General features: G+C 37.3%; 1 protein-coding gene across 1 annotated transcript; it reads left to right on the top strand.

The window, feature by feature from the left end:
• Positions 1–785: 785 nt before the first annotated feature.
• Positions 786–17,644, top strand: LOC103001351 (nephrocan-like). Its single transcript, XM_007190761.1, has 3 exons — positions 786–974; positions 7,802–8,703; positions 17,197–17,644. The coding sequence occupies exons 1-3, from the start codon at positions 786–788 to the stop codon at positions 17,642–17,644; spliced, it is 1,539 nt and encodes a 512-aa protein (XP_007190823.1).
• The last annotated feature ends 3,257 nt before the right edge of the window (positions 17,645–20,901 follow it).

Genomic DNA, 20,901 nt, shown 5'->3' with positions numbered 1-20,901 from the left:
AGACAAAAAGCCACAACAAAGGGGCACCCAGGACAAGGGAAACCTTCCCTCTCTGGTAGGAACTCACAGCCAAGTTCCTCTGAAGAAACTAGAATCCTTTTCTTCCATTATTACAAATAAATAAAGATAATAGACCTAGTTTTATGTTTTATTCTCATTTGAGTCAACAATATTTTTGAATGACAAAATATTTTCTATATATGATATTTGAGTGATCAAGTGACAGATGAATTGAACAAGTTATCTGTGGCTCTAAATATCTCTCCATTGTACCCCCATTGTTTCACTAGCAATAAAATGTTACTGAAACAATAATAAACAGAAAACCTGCCTATTTTCCCATACTAGTTAATGTGAGAAGAAAACACCTGCCCGTTGCAGTTCCACAAAAATGGTTTTAATATAGGGTCACAGAAAATTCAAAGGTTTTATAGCCCACTATAAAACAGCCCTTTGTCTTTTCCCACTAATTCCCTAGTGTCACATTTAACAAAACAAGGAAACTACAGATAATAGAGGTGTTTGCAGATTAGCCTTCCAAGCCATAAATAACATAGGGTTTTGCTCACCTACAAATATTAAGGCAGCTTATCAATGTTTAAGCGCCTTCCTCTTTGTAATGGTTGCTAACATTTTAACCCAGGCAAATTGAGAATTTTTTCTTTCCTGTCTTCTTACATTGACAGAGTACACATTCATAAGATTCTATAATCAGATTTCCCGGTATAAAGAGTGAGACATCACCTAAACACTCGCCTGCGACCTGAAAGGCCCTGTTTTGGAAGATGTGTCTGCTTTATGCTTTCTTTGTTTTGCTCTCTCTTAGCTATGGTTTCGATCCTAACTGTCCTGGAAGATGCAGCTGTGATTCAGAGCAGTCGGTGCAATGCTACAGGCTAACGGAGGTGCCGTCAGGTATTCCTTCCACCACCAAGAAGCTCTACATCAGTCATAGCAAAATTCAGCACCTTCAGGTAATTACTCATTCTACACTCAAGTTACTGCAATTTTATTTTGTGAGATAGGGTGAGGGGCAAGTGTGGGCTTGTTAAACTTGATTTAAATAATCAAAACGTAAAGTGATGGTTATGAAGTCGGGTAGTTGCACTAGCTACCTGTTTGCTCTGTATACTGAGATGGGTATATGCCTCTGGATATTTCTTTTTAGGAAAGTAGCCCCCCCAAAAATCAGAGTCTATAATTAATTTTTTATTTTTGAAAATTCTAATTATGCTGTTGCAGAGTAAAAGTAAAGAAATTACTCTTTCTTAACAAAAAGAGTTTGAGATCATATGGCCCCTTTGTCTCCCCATATTAAAAAGAAGTCCTTTTAGGGGAAAAGTAGTTTTGTATGTGCCATTGAAGGCAGATGATACTTAGAACATTATAAGACTATCAAGGTGAATGCAGCATATGAGAATTATTCATACAAACCCTACAAACTAGCCAGGCATCAGTGTCTTTGTGGAAACCTATACAGAAGAAATACGTGTTTTTGTTTTGCCACATTACTGCAATTCTCATTCTACGTGCTTTTAATTATGATGTCTATTTTCATGCTTACCTATTCAGAGGGCACTGAAAAGAGTGCTATAGATTTGTCTGACTTGTATAACACAAAGAAACTTTTAAAAAAATTTTACTTATTTATTTTTGGCTGCGTTGGGTCTTCGTTGCTGCGCGCAGGCTTTCTGTAGTTGCAGCGAGCGGGGGTCGCTCTTTGTTGCGGTGCGTGGGCTTCTCATTGCGGTGGCTTCTTTTGTTGCGGAGCACAGGCTCTAGGCAAGCGGGATCCAGTAGTTGTGGCGCACGGGCTTAGTTGCTCCATGGCATGTGGGATCCTCCAGGACCAGGGTTCAAACCCGTATCCCCTGCATTGGCAGGCGGATTCTTAACCCACTGCGCCACCAGGGAAGGCCGAAACTTTTGTTTTTGACCTTTGGTATTTTGAAAGGCATCAAGAGACTAGAGTTCTCATTCTAGTTTTCTCACTAACTAGAGATAGAACTACCTTAGACAAGCAGTTAAAAAAATCTGCAGACCTCATTTGTTACCTTTATGACGTGAGAAGGCTGGATTAGATTGGGGATTCCAGGAACTTTCTAGATGGAAAATTCTATGACTCTGAGTTTGCCTTTACTGGTCACTGCTTCTCCCTCATTGACCCAAATCTTAAGATAAGGAAATGCCTGTCTGTGATCCAGGTGCAGAGAGTCAGCAGGTGAATGTACTTTTCCTTCAAACAGAGACACTCCCCCCTCCCTTTTTATTTGGTTAAGAAATGTTAATGTAGGTGCACATAAACACAGGGACTTTAAAATATGTGGCATGGTATTTATTTCGAGGCTCAATAAGCACAATTGCCTGGTCATCATCTGTTTACTTTCCTCTTCTAATCCAGTAGTGCCTAATGCCAGAGAGCAGGTCTGACCCTGTCAGGTCTCAGCATTCAAGCAAGACACCTGGTTAAAGGGCAAGATGATTAAATATTTGTCCTGAGGACTTGAGATACCGAGAGCTGGAGTGTCAACTAAGCCTGGTAATGATCCCACACTGCTGCTTTGCAGCCAATAAGGTGAAATTATGCCTCTCATCAAATTCACTTATTGGATGAGTTCATTTGTCATTGGTTTAAGTTCACTGAACAGCAATACTGCCACTTCCCTGACTTTAACCCAGTTAATTATCTCTAGGAAGCACAGTTCCCAGCAGAAAGGTTGATGAAAGAGAGGATTGTTTTGTGAAGGAAGTAGAAAGCTCTGAGCAATAATCCTTCTCTTTTCTCTTTTAAAAATCCTTAGGCTTTAAATGACCATAGTTTACTTGCATTTGGTGAATGCAATGTATATTCTGTTTATTTGCTTTGAACTGCAGAATTGGCTGCCTATATTTAAAGTAAAAAGTCTTAAAATGGATCTTCAGATTAATAGCAATAGAAATTATATATATATACACACACATATATGTGCATATATATACACATACATATCACATATATGTGTATACACACCACAATTCTAAATGTTTCAGTTACTTGTTCATATAATTCAACTGTCTTTGGGTCTGTGAATGCTGTGTTTGAGACTGGGGATAAAAGATGAAAAATTCAGTTCTAGGAGTTCCCTGGTGGTCTAGTGGTTAGGATTCTGGGCTTTCACTGCCATGGCCCAGGTTCAGTCCCTGGTCAGGGAATTAAGATCCTGCAAGCCATGCAGCACAGCTGGAAAAAAAAGTAAAAATTCACCGTTCCTGCCCTCAAGAGGGACTTTATTTATCCATTTATCTGTAAAAAGCCCTACTTCTTTGAGGTGCATGCCATCAGACTGTAACACTCTGTTTCTCTGTGTATCTTATACTGTGCCCCTGGTCCCTTCCATCCTGGCTCCTACTCTTCCTCTCCATCCTAAGTCCTGCATCTTTTGGTGTGCCTTCAGTGTCCAGTATTCTAGTCCCATTCCTTGAACTCATAAAAAAGTATCTATCTACATTTCCACTTCACCACAGCCGTCTACTCTCTTGCTTATATCATAATCCTCGTTATATCTGAAACTTCTGCACTCAAAAATCTTGAATTCCCATACCTGCTCTCTGGTCATCATGTCCTTTCCCTTCAGCTGCCATACGCTGCACTTATCTTTCCACTTCATGGAGACTTCTAATCCTAGATCTACCCACTTTCTCTCAGATAATCAGTTCATTTCTTATCTATCTTATTTCCCTACCCCTTCCCTCTTTGCATCCCACAATTAATTATCTCAACACCTATTCAGCAAAGCCTCAGTATTACGTTAGGGTGATCATTTTCCTTTGTTTCTCCTATATCTGGACAGCTGGGTGCTGTTGGAGAGGATTACACCTGGTGTCATAGTCAAGATAGCTTTTACCAAACCCGAGGTCATGAAAATGTATGCCTATATTTTCTTCTAAGAGTTTTATAGTTTTAGCTCTAACGTTTAGAGGACAAATAGAAATGTCTTTATGGTGACAGTCAATTAAAATAATTGCACTTTACATCTTTTGTGGAGAGAAGAAGCTACTTCAAATTCCTCTTGGGTAAGAAATATATAGTTTATCAACAAGTGGGGGGGGATTATAGATTCTTTTTATATTCTCTCCATACTTTCCAGAATTTTTAAATTGTTTACAGAGAACAAGTGTTGCTTTGATCATCAGAAAAAAAATTCCAACATAGTTTACAAACTCCTTGCTGGCTTGGTTCACACATGTCTGAGGCAGTCACTTTGAGGGTGTGTGAGTTTCCTGTGTGCATTGGACCTATAAGGTGACTAAGAAAGCCAGGTAACCTTCTAATGCTTGAAGTAGGGCCTGCCCAGCATTAAAACCTGAAACAAGGGCTTCTCTGGTGGCGCAGCGGTTGAGAATCTGCCTGCCAATGCAGGGGACACAGGCTCGAGCCCTGGTCTGGAAAGGACCCACATGCTGTGGAGCAGCTAGGCCCGTGAGCCACAACTACTGAGCCTGCGCGTCTGGAGCCTGTGCTCCACAACAAGAGAGGCCGCAATAGTGAGAGGCCCATGCATCGCGAAGAAGAGTGGCCCCCTCTTGCCGCAACTAGAGAAAGCCCTCGCACAGAAACGAAGACCCAACACAGCCAAAAATAAATTAATTAATTAATTTAAAAAAAAAACAAAACCAAAAACTTGAAACAAAGCCTTTTCATGAGGAAACCAGCAGAAGTTGCCCCTCTACTCTATTTCATTTTACTTGGTTTTTTTTTTTCTTTTTTAACTTTTCTTTTTATATAGTAACTTTTATCTACATAAGTATTAGGCTCACTAAACTGTACAACTCTGATGGCAGGAATTTTACTTAGCTAAGCTTCCTAAGCCTAATTGTTAACACCAAGCCATACTTGCCTTGCTTTTTAAGCAATGTTGAAAAACTGCCAGCAGCCCCAAGTTTAGCTGCAGGGCAAAAGCATCTCTTTCCACATCTCTTGAGCACAACCCTGCTTAGGCCATGGAAATGGAAAAACAGGTCTGGCAGAATTTTTTTCCCTTTGTCAGCTCTGCAAACTCAACTGATAAGTTGAAAGTCATTGGGTGTCTTCCTCACTGTTTGTGGCACCAGAACTCTATACTCTTCAGCTAAATGCATGTTATAAACACTAAGGTTAAAAATATATGGGGGCTTCCCTGGTGGCGCAGTGGTTGAGAGTCTGCCTGCCAATCTAGGGGACACGGGTTCGAGCACTGGTCTGGGAAGATCCCACATGCTGCGGAGCAACTGGGCCCGTGAGCCACAATTGCTGAGCCTGTGCGTCTGGAGCCTGTGCTCCGCAACGAAAGAGGCCGCGATAGTGAGAGGCCCACGCACCGTGATGAAGAGTGGCCCCTGCTTGCCACAACTAGAGAAGGCCCTCACACAGAAACGAAGACCCAACACAGCCATAAAAAAAATATATATGTGTGTGTGTGTGTGTGTGTGTGTGTGTGTGTGTGTGTGTGTATGTGTGTTGGGGTAAGGTAAACCTGGGTTGGAAGCCGAACTTTTCCACTTACTAGCAAGACATACTTGGCCATTTTGTTTTGCCTTCTTGAGTTTACCTCATTGAAAAGGGAATAATCATGCTTACACATAGATCTTTGTAAAGATAAGCATAGTAAATACTTAGAAAATGGTGGCCATTTTAACTAATAATAATCAAAAGTAATCTGCATTGACCTGATAAAGAGCAAAGATTCTCTATGTTTAATAATAGGAAACAACTATTCACTGGATTCAGTTAAGAAAATGACCTATATTTACTATTTAGCTAGTCTATATACTTTACAAATAGAAATGAAGACAAATTGAAGCTCTGACACCACTCTTTGTCTAGTCCCCATAGAAATTGCCCATTTAGATCCATGTCATCCCTGAGACTTGCTACATAGTCAGCAATCTTTTAGTGTCTGTGGTCACTCAGATAGAAGTAGAAGCATTTGCAACACCAAGGTCTTTTTTGGGGGAGATCAACAGTCCCAAAGGTGAAAAGCTATGTGTAGGGTCAATTATGACTTTACATGAAAGAAAGCCTAGAAAAAGGTACTTCAGAATGAAGAACAGATTAAACAACACTGAATCTTGGACAGGTCATTTAATTTTTTTTGGCCTCATCCCTTGTATGGAAGATTTGGACTAGATAATCTCTAAAATTTCTGCTTTTCTAAAACTCTATGATCTGTGTCCAGATCTTGAGTCTTTTTTGAAAAACATTAATTATAGACCACAGGCAATGGAAAATGTATTAGAAAATGATGAGTTGAGGAAGAAAGGGCTTTGGAGTCCAATGGACTTTGTTGAAATTCTCAACTCTTTCAAGTTTGACGGTACCAAACTTTCAGGGTTATTAGGAAAATTAATGATAACAGATAAAAAAGTACTTGGAACTTGTAGATGCTCAACAAATGCAAAAAAAAAAGCTATTGATCTTGGGATTAAGACTAATTAATACATCTGATTAATCATTAAGAAAATATCAAATGTTAGTAGCAATATATAAGCCAAGGCAGCTATCAAAACTATTATGATTAAAAACATCTGTTTATGTAGTTTTTAACATGAGATTCTTCTACTGGAGTATCATATTAGGAGATACTTTAAAATATACCATAATTCACATCACATGTCTTCCCATAATATAAATACCTGTAACAAATATGTGATGCAAAATTAACCCACTTTTAAGGTATTAATCATGTATTGATGTTACAAAAGAGCTCAACTTCACAATTAAATCAAACATTTAGAAACTGTAGATAGTAAGACATAAAAGTGTGCACTGAAAATTCCAGCTTAATTGAATTCTAAAGCAGGTTGAAAGTTTTGTGAAGATTTATCAAGCTCAGGAAAATCTGGAACAATTCCTCTTTTTGCCTAAACATGATTTTACTCTGAGAACCAAATACCAAATTACATCATCCTAGAAAAGAGGTGGATGTCCACCTAGGAGGAGTTTGGAGGATATGTGGAGAGATAGGGGTGCTTGAACTTGCAAACCATGGAGAAAGTACAGCAGATTTGGTCATTTCTAAAATCTAGGAGAGGAATAGCATTAGGTCTGGGATATATGCATGAATGGACTCCTTGCTCTACAGAGATGGAGACACATGTATCCTGTTTGTTTCTTCATGAACCTTTTTCATCAGTGAAGCGTAAACTGGCTGGTAGGAACAACGAGGCTAGTTTTCCCAACTACTATACAGTTGAAAATGTTTTTCTGATAGGCCCATTCTACTGATAGCAGTATCTAGGACATTAAATTTTTTTTACTTTTAATGCTTAAATTGTTAAAAAGGTAATTTATAATTTTAAAAAATCTAAACATTGCGAAATGTAGATAGATAATGAAAATTCCTTATAGTTTTATCCCCTAGAGTTAGAAACTCTAGTTAATAGTTTGGTGAAAGATTTCCAGATTGTTTCTTTTTTGGCTATTACAAGATGATGCAACCAAGAACATCCTATTGCATAAATCATTGTGCAATTTGTAAGTACTTCTACCTAGAAGTAAACTTGCTGGGTCAAAGAATACGCAGCAAAAGTTGGCCAACTTTATGTCTACCAATAGTGTGTGAAAGTGCTTAAAATATTTTAGACATCTTATACTGTTAGCAAGTGAATAAAAATGGTCAGGAGCTGAGTTTCTATCCTTTTCCAAGAGATATTTAAATAGATCCTGAAGGGAAATCTGAAGTATCATTAGTATTGCATGATAATGTATATGGCTTTTTTTTTCTTAAAATAATCCTAATTTACTGTTTTTCTTCCCCATTCCCCATCCCTGCCTTTTTTGTAGCTGTCTAACTTCACCCAAATGTCAGCTCTAGAAGATTTTATTCTGCTGGCCAGTGGAACAGAGTCAGTAGAAAATGACACTTTCAAGACTCTGAGTACTTTGAAGACCTTGGAACTCTGGAAAAATAAGTTAAGACGGGTCCCCAGTGCTCTCCCAGCCAGTCTTGAAGTGTTAAAACTAAATGATAATTCAATATATGTCCTTCACGGATCTGATTTTGAAGGACTGAAGAAATTAAAAATCCTTGAACTGAAAAACAATCTGATCTCTTCTCTCTCTCCCAGCATGCTTTGCTCTCTTGTCAGTTTGCAAAGCTTGGTGTTGGACAGCAACAATATCGAGTCTGTGAATGGACCACTGGCACTTCCCCATCTGAAACATCTGAGCATGGAGAATAATAAGCTACATCTCATACCAGCTAGCTTCTTCACTTCTCTTCAGTCTTTGCAGTTTCTCAGTTTCAGTAGTAACTTTCTGACTAAAATTCCTATTAACCTGCCCAAATCCTTGCTCTCATTAAAAATGGAGAGAAACCGGCTCAAAGTGGTAAGGTTTCGAGATATGAAACATTTGGAGAATCTTTCCCATCTTTACCTGTCAGAAAACTCACTCTCTTCCATCGATGGGGCACAGCTCCTCGCCAATTTAACTACCCTTGAGATGTCCCAAAACCAGCTTCAAACGTTGCCCCTCAGACTACCAGCAAGGCTACAAAAGCTTGATATCAGCAACAATCTGATTCAGAAAGTTACAGCACAAGACTTCCAGGACCTCCGAGATTTGAAACATTTGTTTCTGGACAACAACATTGTCAGCTTGTTCGAAGCTGGAGCCCTGCAGAGGTGTTCCCAGCTCTCCAACCTGGCCCTGGAGCAGAACCTTCTCTTGTCTATACCTCTACGGTAAGTGAACGTTATCATTTACAGTAACTACTAAAAAAGTTTTCCAAAAACTGGGACAACTAAGTACATTATACAAGCAAGAAAAGTCATCCAAGCAAACATAAAGTATCTGATCAAGGCTATCCAAGGGTTCAGGGGTGGAAGATTTAAACAGGGGTTTGGAATCTCCAGCCCTCAAGCTGACCCCTGCACTAACTTAACTTATCTTGCCTGTAGGACAAGACACCAACAGGGGACATCTGTATTTGAAAATATGCAATGCCACTTTGGGGACGTATGGTAACAAACATCATAGGGGGATGTTACCTGTAAAACTGTGTTCTGGTTTCTAAGTATATGGCCTGGATCTAGCAACAGGCCGACTAGGCATGTGCTTAACCACTAGCAAAGCAAGGACACCAGGAAAAAATGAGGTGGGGTGGGGAGGGGGGGGGTAATGTAGTAAGACATTTATATTTTTAAAAAGCATTGAAGTAGTATTTATGGGAAAAAAATCAAAACTCAGTAATCTAACACTGTTTTTATTTTGAATTATGTATTGGGAGCCTCATGTTCTTCTCAGTGCTGTGATTTTTAAAGGGCTTAAGGGATGCTGCTTATTTCTCTGGGTGTCTGTCTGTGAGTGTGTGAGACAATTTGTGTCCGTCTTACTTTCTGTTTTTGGTTGTTTCTTCTGTTCTCTTTCTCTCTCACACAAACACACACACCCTCATACTCTGACAATTTCTCTTCCAAATATCCCTCCTTCTATACCCAACCCGCTGTACCTGTTCCCCCTAACCAGTCATAATCTATAACTAATGTACATGCTTACATTAATTGATCCTATTTATTTAAACTTTATCACATGTTCCACATTTTAAAGTAGAATTAAAAAACAGTAGAATAAGTACTATTATTCTCCTAAAAAAGATATTATGTTGTTTATTAAATGTGTCTATCAGTGGATTCTTTTTCCTTTCAGCACTTTATAGAAAAAGAGGCTTCCTGCCCTATTATTATTATCAAACTTCTCATAATTAATGTACCAGCTTCTGGCTTCTGTAGAATCCTGTGGCGCTTGATTTACTTATTATCAGTGTTCATTATGATAATTTTTCTTATCAATGAGAAAGGAAAAAATTATCTGATATGGACAGATGTTCATTTTTTTTGCACTGTACCCAATGCAAAACATTGAAAGGTGATTTTTCGAACTGAAATCAGTATTTTAAATTATATATTGAGGATGATTTGAAAGTAATCAATTTCTCTTAATGCCTAAGCATGTGCATACAATTAATTTAATTCAACAAGTATGTTTTGAGCATTCACCATGTGCCAGGTACTTTACCAGGCACTTGGGATACATCAGTGTAATAAGAGATAAAACTTCTTGTTCTGTACAGCTTAAATTCTAGCAGGGAAAGAGTGACAACATAATATGTAAGTAAAGTATATAATATTTAGATAGTGTTAGGTGTTATAATTAACAACAAAAAGGGGCAGGATTACCATGTTCAGGACTACAGTGAATGAGGGTGGCTGGTTGCAATTTTCAATAAGGTAAGCATGGTAACCCTCCTGAAAAGGTAAGCTCTGAGCAAAGACTGAAAGGAGGTGAGGGATGTAGCTGTGAAGCTGTCTGGGGGAAAAAGTGTTCTAGACAGAACAGCCCTGAAGGCAAGAACATGCAGGCAGTATTTCAGGACTCTAATTCTTGTTGTTATTTAAATAATTTCTCTACTATGTTCAAGCCTTATTTTCTATTACTGCATGCTCCTCCTCCAAACAAAAAATCGTGTATAAAATAAAAACTCATCAAACAGGTTAGGGAGTGACTGTATCACATAAGGATTCTCAGCAGGCTATGACAGCCATGGGCAAAACTGTGAACTCGGTGGGCTTTTCTATTTGGGTGACCTTTAGAAAGCATTTGGTGAAGTAATCCTGCTAAGTTTAATGAGTGAAAAATAGCTTAATTATTTACTCCTGCCAGGGTATTTGTGTTTTAATAAGTGACTACAGAAAGCACAGTTTTTACCCAACAGAGTGTATAATGGAATTGCAAGCCTGAGCTAACCCTAATTTTCAAGTCTGACTTTACGATGGAATTATCTGGAGAACTTTTAAAAAGCCTCCTCATGCCTAGACCTCATTTCAAACCAATTAAATCAGACACCCTAGGGTTGTGGCCCAGGCATCGGTATTTTTTAAAAGCTCCCCAGATGAATTTAATGTGTAGCCAGGTTTGAGAACTACTGGGAAAGGACAATGGGGCAAGAAACAGGATACCAGGGGTCTTTTCCTATGAGGCTTAAATGAAACAACACAACTGTCTGCTTTGTCAAAGAACCTGGCCTGTTATGAGAGCAATGTTCCTGTAGAGAGTGATTTTAAAATTCCCCATCACGACCACCGCTTCCAAAACCCCCATTCCCCAACTTCTCTTTAAATTGGAAAGTGGGAAAGACCCAAAAAAATTTTCCAGTGGTTTTCCTCCCATAAAGAATTAAAACACAACACTATCTATTCCCTATATTTGAATTTTGAGACTTTTATTTATGAGCTTTAAACATTACACTCTTTCTTTTTATTTGAATGCTTCTTATTCAAACACAAAACTACACTTTAAAATTCAGTGTTCTATAAATAAACTGTAAACACAGGCAACCTATCTGTGTTAGTTGCTAACCTAACCTAACCTAACCTGTTAGTCGCTCGTTGTGTATCCTATCACAAACTGTTTCCACAAATCCCTTCCTCTGTCTACCATCCTGCAATCTACATTTCATCAGGAAAATAATGGTATATGGTTTTAGGTACACATGAATTAAAATATCTACCCCATTTGCCTAAATATGCTAACTGAGACAGAAACAATACCTAACATTTATTAAGTGCTTACTAAGCTCAGCAGTGAATGAATATACTCCCTGTTACTCCTTACAACAATTCTGTGAAGGTAGGTACATTGTTTTACCTATTATTTTACAGATTAGAAATTAAGGTTAAGAGGTATCAAGAAACTTGCTGGAAGTCATATGGTCAATAAATTTTGGAGTCAGGGTTAAATACAGTCTAACCCCAGGGCTAGACTGTCTAACCCCAGGGCCTGGGAATTTTAGGCACTGCACCCTCACCAGCCTCTGAGGTTTACTCTGCTATCAACAATACACTCCACTACTTAGAATTTAGTCTACCCAAGACCTGGGTCTTGCTTCTTGCTGCTTCTCATTTCACCAAGCTGCAGCTCGGGGAACAAATATAAGTTACATCACCCCTTCTTTGTTCACAATTTGGATAATTCAAATCCAGAATAGCTTTCTACGACCTGATGAAGCCAGTCAGCATTTTCTCTTACTCAAGTGCCATCTACAGACAAAATGGGGGTGTGCCCGTTTTTTACTCTAAAAAGCGACACTGCTGAAAGAACAAATAGCATTTCTAGACATATGTTTGTCTTAAAATCAGGGCTACCTTTTTGTATAAATCAGACTTATAAAGATAAATTATATCAAAGCAATAAATGACTACCCAAAGGTCACAGAAGGAGGAAATTAGTGATCTCTCTTACAGTGCCATTTTGGTTATCCATAGAAACATGAAAGAAAAAAAAAAAGGTACTCCTAAGACCAGGTACAGTTTTTGGCTGCCCAGCCCAGAACTGAATAACTGTATTTGTTTAAAAGAAAGCTTGGCTTGCTCATTTTCGTTACTAACATTTTTATGTAACTTCTGTGTACTGAGCACGTTCATCTATATAGCGGAAAATCAGAAGCTTTAAAGAGCTAAATAACTTACCTAAAGTCACATGCTGGTGAATAGAATAGCCAAAGCTAGAACTCGAGTCTTAATAAGTAGACTTGACTCTTTGGTTTACTCTGCCGTATCTTTCCTCAGCTGTGTTCCCTGTACTCTCAATAGTTACAGAGTCTCGCTTACTGCCTCACCACCTATTAACAGGCCATTTTTCCTTGAAAAAGAAAAAAAAGCTATGCACAAGAGATTTTCTGTATAACTTTTAGAGATGTACCTTGTATAAGCTGGTGTGTACACAAAATTACATTGTCTTAGGGATTAACTTCAAATTCGATTTAAACTGTGGATACCAGTTTGAAAATTGTTAGTGGTATTCACAGTAAACCGACTGAGAGAAATGTCTGCACAAGCTTTTATCAAACTGTTAAAATGTGTGAAGTGATCTTCCCTGGTAAATTAATCTGCTTTGTTAGGTAAATTTAATTCCAACAAAAAGAAAGCACTTTAAACAAATAAGACTTTAAAATACTCAAAAGCACAAGTACTTATTTATGTATATGTATTATATGGTTTAGGAGAGGAAAACAAATATAAAATACATGAACATAAATATATATAAGTATAAAATGTAAGTGTCAAAGAAAAAAACAAGGGCAAAATTTAGGCTAAGTGCCAATAACCTAAAAGATTAATGTTTCAGAATGAAATTCATATAAGAATAATACTATAACAAACAAAAGGTAATATTGTCATAAAATATGGTTAAATTCATTTGTTTTTTTCTCTTTGACATAGCAATCATATGACGGGGACCACCACAAAAAAATTCACTAAATACTAAAAAGAATGAAATGTACATCTAATATGTTCACACTGTATGAAGATAGCATTCAGATGGTATTTCAAGGGACTTCTTTTCCTATAAAGCTTTCTCACTTCTTGTACTTCACAAAGAGAATAGCACTTAATATAAAGTTGTTGACTAGCAGAAAGATTTTCAGTTCACAATTGTGATTATTATTTATTTTTTATCAACAGGCGTTAGCATGACACTTTTCAAATGGGTATCCACAGTTAAAATTTTTTTTTCCTGATTATAAAGAAATACCTGTACAAGTTGAAAACTTAGTGTGCTGAAAAATAAAAAAGTCACCCATAACTGTTCAACCAGAACCTATGCCTAGAGATAATTTGTTTTTATGTATTTGAGATCAGTCAATTTTGTTTTCTATTTTTTCCGTTTAACATTATAGTGTGGTTTTTCTCTCCATTTCCCCTTTTCTATTTTTTCCAAGTATCACTACGGACCCAGGGATCTTAACTCACTCAGTGTGTTATGATCATTTATAGTTGCTAGTCTCTTTTGGTGCTCAAATTTCCCCAAATTTGGCTAGTGGGAGCCCCTCCAAGCTGGTTCCTATGTTCATGAGACATGATTCCATTACCTCTCTTTTTAAAAAATTGTGGTAAAATACACATGACATAAAATTTATGTTACAATTAATAATTTTTACATATACAATTCAATATTGTTAAGTATCTTCACATTGTTGTGCAACCAGTCTCCAGAACATCTTTTTTCATCTTGCAAAACCGAAACTCTGCACCCATTAAACAACTCCTCATTTCCCTCCTTCCCTCACCCCCTGACAACCACCATTCTACTTCCTGTTTCTATGAATCTGACTACTCTAGATATCTTATGTAAGTGGAATCATACAGTAGTTATCTTTTTGTGACAGGCTTTTTCCACTTAGCATAATATCCTTATTCATATTGTAGCATGGTCAGAATTTCCTTCCTTTCAAGGCTGAATAATATTCCATTGTATGTACTTGTATTTTGTATTTTGCTTATTCATTCATCCATCAGTGGACACGGATTGCTTCCACATTTTAACTACTGTGAATTCAATATGGGAGTATAACATGGGTGTATAAATATCTCTTTGAGACCTTGCTTTCAATTCTTTTGAGTATATACGCAGAAGTGCAACTGCTGGATCATATGCAAGTATAGTCTTAATTTTGGGGGGAACCACCCATACTGTGTTCCATATTGACTGTATCATTTTACACTCCTATCAACAGGGCACAAAGTTTCCAATTTCTCCACATTCTTGTTAACACTTGTTATTTTCTGGATTTTTGATAGCAACCATCATGATAGGTGTTCCACTAATCTTTGAACACTTCATTGCATTCCAATTCAGACATTCCAGCTTACCTTGCCCAGACATGGAATTAGCCATTTTTCCAAGAAGTCTTGCTTCTTTTTTTTTTTTTTAATTTTATCGAAGTATAGTTGATTTACAATGTTGTGTTAATTTCTGCTGTCCTGCAAAGTGATTCAGTTATACATATATATATTCCTTTCCATATTTTTTCCATTATAGTTTATTACAGGATATTGATTATAGTTCCCTATGCTAAACAGTAGGACCTTGTTGTTTATTGAAGCCTTGCTTCTTTTAAGTAGAGACTGGAATTCTGAAACTAAGATCTGTGTGTTCAGTGAGCTTATGCTATTGGGATCACATTGCTACTAGTGTGTAATATTGCTTTTAGGTCCTTTCAGTATACAGAGGTAGAAAATATATATTTTTTAAAATCATAAATTCACATCAGTATTTCCAATTCATATTAACATTAGAGAGAGTTTTTTCTTCTCTTATTTTATATTTGTATCTTTTTCTCTTACAATGAAAATCTTGGTTCCTAATAAGATTAATATATTTACTTATTTTCTTTATCTTACAGTATTCATTAAAAAGTTTCAAAATTGTATTACTAAGAGTAATATTAACAATAAATATACTGCGAGAAATTTCTTTGCAGATCCTTTTGTCTTTAGAGTCTAAGCTATCTCTACTAATGCTATTCAGAGTACTTTTTCTTTATTTTATATGGTTACATTACCAACATAAACATTTGATTAGTTAATTAGATTTGTTTGTTTTGGCTTGTGTTCAATTTTAGGGCTTGGTTTTGTTTTTATTTGTTTTACATAAAACGTTAACATGATTCAAAAGTTAAAACCATATGGAACCAAACACTCCCTATAAGTAACTATTTTAATTCACTTCTGGTTTATCTTTTTTTTTTTCAAAAACAAGCAAAATGTGTACATGTATTTTTATTTCCCTCTTACACAAAAACTAAGATACTACATACACTATTCCACTTCTTGTTTTTTTTTTCCTTTTAACAATACTTTCTAGAAATCATTTTATGGGTAATTCATAGAGACCAGCCTCTTTCTTTTTCAAGGCTGCATAGTAGTTCTTTACTGTTGTACTGGGTTGTTTACAGTCTTTTGCTATTATAAATAATACCATAAGAAATACACATGTGCTGTTTTATGTTTGTGGATATAAAATACGGATATGTTTGTGGATATAAAATATCACATCTTCAGAGATTTTACCTAGAAATGAAATTGCTGGGTCAAAGGGTAAATGTACATGTTATTTTGTTAGGCTTTGCTAAATTCTCCACAGGAGCCGTGCCATTTTCAGCTCCCACCAAGCTATGTATGAGATTGTCTGCTTCTTCATGGCTTTGCCCACAGAATGTATTGCTAAGGATTAAGATTTTTTACCAATCTGATAGGTGAGAAATGGAATCTCTGTGTGGTTTTATTCTTCATTTCTCTATTCTGAGTATGGCTGAAGACTTAAAGCCTTTGCTTTTATGTGGATTTCCATTCATACTTTTTGCCCACTTTCAGACTTATTTTAAAACCTTTTCTTCTCAACTTGTAAGAGTCCTTTACATATTAGGGAGATTGGCTCTTTGTCTGGGATATAAAGTGCAGATATTTCCCCCAGTTTATCATTTGTCTTTTGACTTTGCATATATCTTTTGCCATACACAATTTCTTTTTCTATTATTTTTAATGTAGTTGATTTAGTGATCTTTTATAGTTTCTGGATTTTTAAGCCATAGTCAGAAGAGCTTTTTTATAGAACTGGTATTTTAAAAATTATTTGAAAATATGATTTTTATGATCACATAATAGTCCATTATCTCTTAATTTCCATATTAGTAGACATTAGCCCTTTATCATTTTTTTGCTGTTATAAATATGATCAAATATGTGACAAACATATTTTTAAATAAATCTCTATTCACTTCTCCTATTATCTCCTACGCTGAAAGGCATGACGTTATTTAAATTCGATACATGTTACCAAATTGTTTCCAAAATGGTACCAGTTTATACTCCCACTAGCAGAGTTTAAGTTCTTACCTCACTACACCCTCATCAGAAATAAATTTTGAAATTTAAATTCAAAATGATGCTCTAATTTCTAATTTCTCACATTGCATCATTTTTCATTACCTTTTATATTCATGAAGAACAACCCTTTTCATATTTTTATTCAATATTTTTACCTTTCCTATAAATTATTGATTCATGGCATCTCCAACTAAAAAGTTGGAAACTTACTATTTTTCTTATCAATTTGTTACATGATCCAATTTGAAATGAAAAATTAAAGAGTTTTATGGCTAGGAACCAGAAAAATCAGAGGGCTAGAAAATAAGACCTATGAGAAAGTGTTAAAGACCTATAGATAAGACTGAGGTTTGCACTTTTAATTAACTTTACAAAATAAAGCTTGTTTTCTAGCTTCAGAGGGAACAGAATGGTACAGAAAAGGTGGGTGTTGCTCAATCTGAGTTGCCTAGGCAGTTATGGAATGATGGTCACAGCCTCCTCTCACATCCTGTTTCCATGCTTTTCCAGGCTCCCGGCAACCTTAGCAAGGCTGGACCTAAAAGGCAACGCCATCCAGGATATTGCTGAGAGGGAGCTCAAGGATCTGAAGCAGCTTCAGGTTCTAAACCTCAGGAACAACAAGATCTCTGCCTTAGACCTCAAAGCCTTGGAGGTGTTGCCTCGCCTCAGGCACCTGTATCTGGATGGAAATCCGTGGAATTGCACCTGCAGTCTCCTGAGAGCCAGGGAGGTCCTGAAGGCCAAGGGCACAGATGTGAGGGGAGGACAATGTGCAGCACCAGCTGAACGACAAGGGGAGAGCTGGATGTCTTCCAAGAAGATAATGAGGCAATGTGAGCATCACTTGCATCTGACCGAGAAAAGCAAAGAGACCAAAAAGAAACCAAAGCCTGAAGAGCACTCCAGCATCAGAATCAATGTGGATGATGATTATTATGATTATGAGATAGATTAAGGATGAGCTTAGTTTACAGTTTAGAAAAAGGTTTTGTTTCTTTCTTTTTTTAAAATAGACTTCATCTTTAGAGCAGTTTTAGGTTCATAGCAGAATTGAGAGGAAGGTACAGAGATTTCCTATATACCTCCTACCCCTACACAAACATAGCCTCCCCCATTACAACATGTCCCACCAGAATGGAACATTTGTTACAGTTGATGAATCTCTATTGACAGGTCATAATCACCTAAAGTCCATAGTTTACATTAGGGTTCACTCTTGGTGTTGTACATACTCTGGGTTTGGACAAATATATAATGACATGTATTTACTACTATAATATCACACAGAGTAGTTTCACTGCCCTAAAGATCCTCTGTGCTCCAGAAAAAAAGTTTTTTAATGTTCAATATCTTAAGTAGAAATATATAATACATTTAGATATACAAGATTCTTCTTATAAGTTTCTCTCTTTCTTTTTAAGAATGAAGTGAGGGTTAAGACAAGTTGAGGTGGGGGGGAGGGAAGCAGAAAGGAATGATCAGAAGATGTAAGATTCCTTCCATGTTAAAAGTAATTTGTTTGTATTTTATACTGAAACCTAGACAAATAGTAATGCCCAATAAAATCTCTATCTAACTAACTTCCTGCAAATAGAGTAGTTCATTTTATCAAATAAAAAGTGATGATTTTGTGTATGAAGTTGGTACCTATAGACCTGCACTACAGGCTTTTGTTTATAAGTAATAAAAACTGACTCCAACTTAAGCAAGAAAGAATTTATTGGAAAGGTTGGGAATAGCTCACAGAATCAAAGGAAAATCTGGAGAATCTGGAAAGGACGGGGATCAGATCTGCTCCTGGGCCCCAGGCAGGAAGAACATAATGAAGAGTCCCTAAGCTTCTTCAGGGTTCTCTCTGCAGAATGAAGTGTTCCCACTATTAGCAGTGTTAGCTTCCCTCTTCTCAAGAGTCACATCCCCAGAGGGAGAGACTAATTGTTCCAGCTTGAGTCACATGTTTGCCTTTGGCTAAGGGACAGTAGCCAAGGCTACTCTTTGACAGTCTCACCAAGACCAAAGGGAAACCAGAAAGGGAAATGTAAACTGGCACTGAAATTACCACAGATGTCCCTACAATAGCCTTCCTGAAAAGAGCTGTGCTTTAGTTACATTCAGTTTTCTCCGAGGACCACAATCCCTGCAGTGCCTTTCTTTTGATTAACTGCATGCTTTTGAGAGCTGCCTGATTGGGGATAGAGGTGTGACTGTAGAATTTTTTTTTTTCCTCTCTATCAATCTACTTGTGAAAATCATCTACTTGCAAATAAATCTAAAACTCCATCCAAATCAGTTGCTCTTCTAATTACTAAGATTTATCAGCTGTAGTATTTTACAAGGCTTTTCATCAAAATACCCACAATGGCAGAGAAAGAAACAGTAGAGATTTGAGCGGATGAGCAAAGATGCCCATCAGAAGCTAAAACTTTCTCCAGAGTGCCATGTTTTAGCTTAAACTTTTGTGCAAATTTTACATTACTTGCTTTATGTCCATATTTTCTTCTCCCCAAATCTTTATAACATTGATATTCCTTGGAGAAAAGCCTGTTAATATTGTGGTTTCTAGTACTTCCTGGCACATTGACAGGTATCCCAAGTATATATGCACAGATGCACAGAAATAAGGGAACTCATGATTTTCCTTGCTATCGTGTGGGGCTTCAATTCTTCTAATGTGTTAGACCACAGTTCTCTCTAACAAAGATTAATGATGCTTGATGTGTAATCATTTACACCCACTGACATTGCCTGGATATTTATAATCAGAATTCTCAAGCTGTGAGTGCCTTGAGACAGAATCTAGTCTTTTACAGGCGAGGGAGCTCAGGCTCATAGGGGTGAAGTGACTGTCAGGTTCACACATATAGGAAGCGGCAGAACCAGAACTGATTGCACCTGGGTCAATCAATTTTTTATTTTGGCCCAGTACTCTTTCTACTATAGCATTCAAAGCTACGTAAGATTCTCTTAGCACATTCTACTCACAAACAATGTCTAGAATGGTAATAGGTTCAATAAAGTATTTGTATTCATCTGCTTGGGCAGCCATAACAAAATGCCACAGGCTGGGTGACTTAAACAACAGAAAATCAGTTCTGGAGGCTAGAAGCCCAAGATCAAGGTGCTGTAAGGGCTGGATTTTGGTGAGGCCTCTCTTCCTGATTTGCAGAGAACTGCCTTCTCACCATGTCCACACGTGGCCTCTTGTCTGTGTGCACACACATAGAAAGAGGACATATCTCTGGTATCTCTTCTTCTTATGACACCAGTCCTATTAGATTAGGGCCCCACACTTTTGACCTCACTTAACATTCATTACCTCCCTAGTGGTCTTATCTCCGAATACAATCACATTGGAGGTTAAGGCTTAACATATGAAGGAATCTTGGTGGGCACAATTCAGTCCGTAACAGTTTCTTTCCTTCCTTCCTTCCTTCCTTCCCTTTCTTTCTCTCTCTCTCCCCCCTCCCTCCCTCCCTCTCTCCCTTTCTTTCTTTTTCTTTCTTCCTTCCTTTCTCTCTTCCTTCCTCCCTTCCTTCCGTCCTTGCCTCCCTCCATCTTTCTTTCTTCCCCTTTCTTTCTCTCTTTCTTTCTTTCTCTACCCATTTATCTCAATTTCTGGCTCTTGATTTAAGTTTTTTGATGAATTTACAAAAAAAAGATAAAAGGTGGAAAGGACAAAGAAAGGGATAAGGAAATTTTAAGGCCCAATTATTATATTTTGACGCTTATGAAGAGATTTTTAAAAATCAGATAATTAGCTATTAATCATGCAAAACAGCTAGAGACCAGGGTTGAGATACAGGACAAGTGAAATTTGGAAGGGAGAAGAAAGTATGGAATATGAGATACTGATTCACAATCCTGGAAGGTGGGTGTAGGTTGAGTGTCACTGGAGTTGGAGAAGGGGCAGTCACCTGGGCACAAGAGTACACTTAATGCCTGAGAAAAGGGTTACTTGGTAAGTAAAGAAAAGGGTAAACTGTCAGACACCAGTTTTCCTTCTGTTAACTTCCAGTGCCTCTGTTTCTTCATCTGTAAAATGGGTATTACATACTACCTCCCAGAGATAATTCTTTTGAATTAAACCTATATGGAAGAAAGTCATTTTCCTAACTACCCAATAATTTGCAAACCTGCCTCTCTCCCCAGGTGGAGACCTTGCTCTGTACCCCAGGTGCCAATCACATGGTGGCATCTGTAAATGGCACCTGC

This window comes from Balaenoptera acutorostrata, chromosome 14, assembly GCF_949987535.1.
Source record: "Balaenoptera acutorostrata chromosome 14, mBalAcu1.1, whole genome shotgun sequence".
Lineage (NCBI taxonomy): Eukaryota > Metazoa > Chordata > Mammalia > Artiodactyla > Balaenopteridae > Balaenoptera > Balaenoptera acutorostrata.
Note: the sequence above shows the minus strand (reverse complement) of the source record. Positions and strands in the feature narration are given on the sequence as shown.

Bases quoted from the DNA above. Each gene is read 5' to 3' on its own strand.
- LOC103001351 (XM_007190761.1), top strand. From the start codon at position 786: ATGTGTCTGCTTTATGCTTTCTTTGTTTTGCTCTCTCTTAGCTATGGT. The intron at 975-7,801 runs GTAATTACTCAT...CCTTTTTTGTAG, and splicing joins GCAAAATTCAGCACCTTCAG to CTGTCTAACTTCACCCAAAT. The intron at 8,704-17,196 runs GTAAGTGAACGT...ATGCTTTTCCAG, and splicing joins CTCTTGTCTATACCTCTACG to GCTCCCGGCAACCTTAGCAA.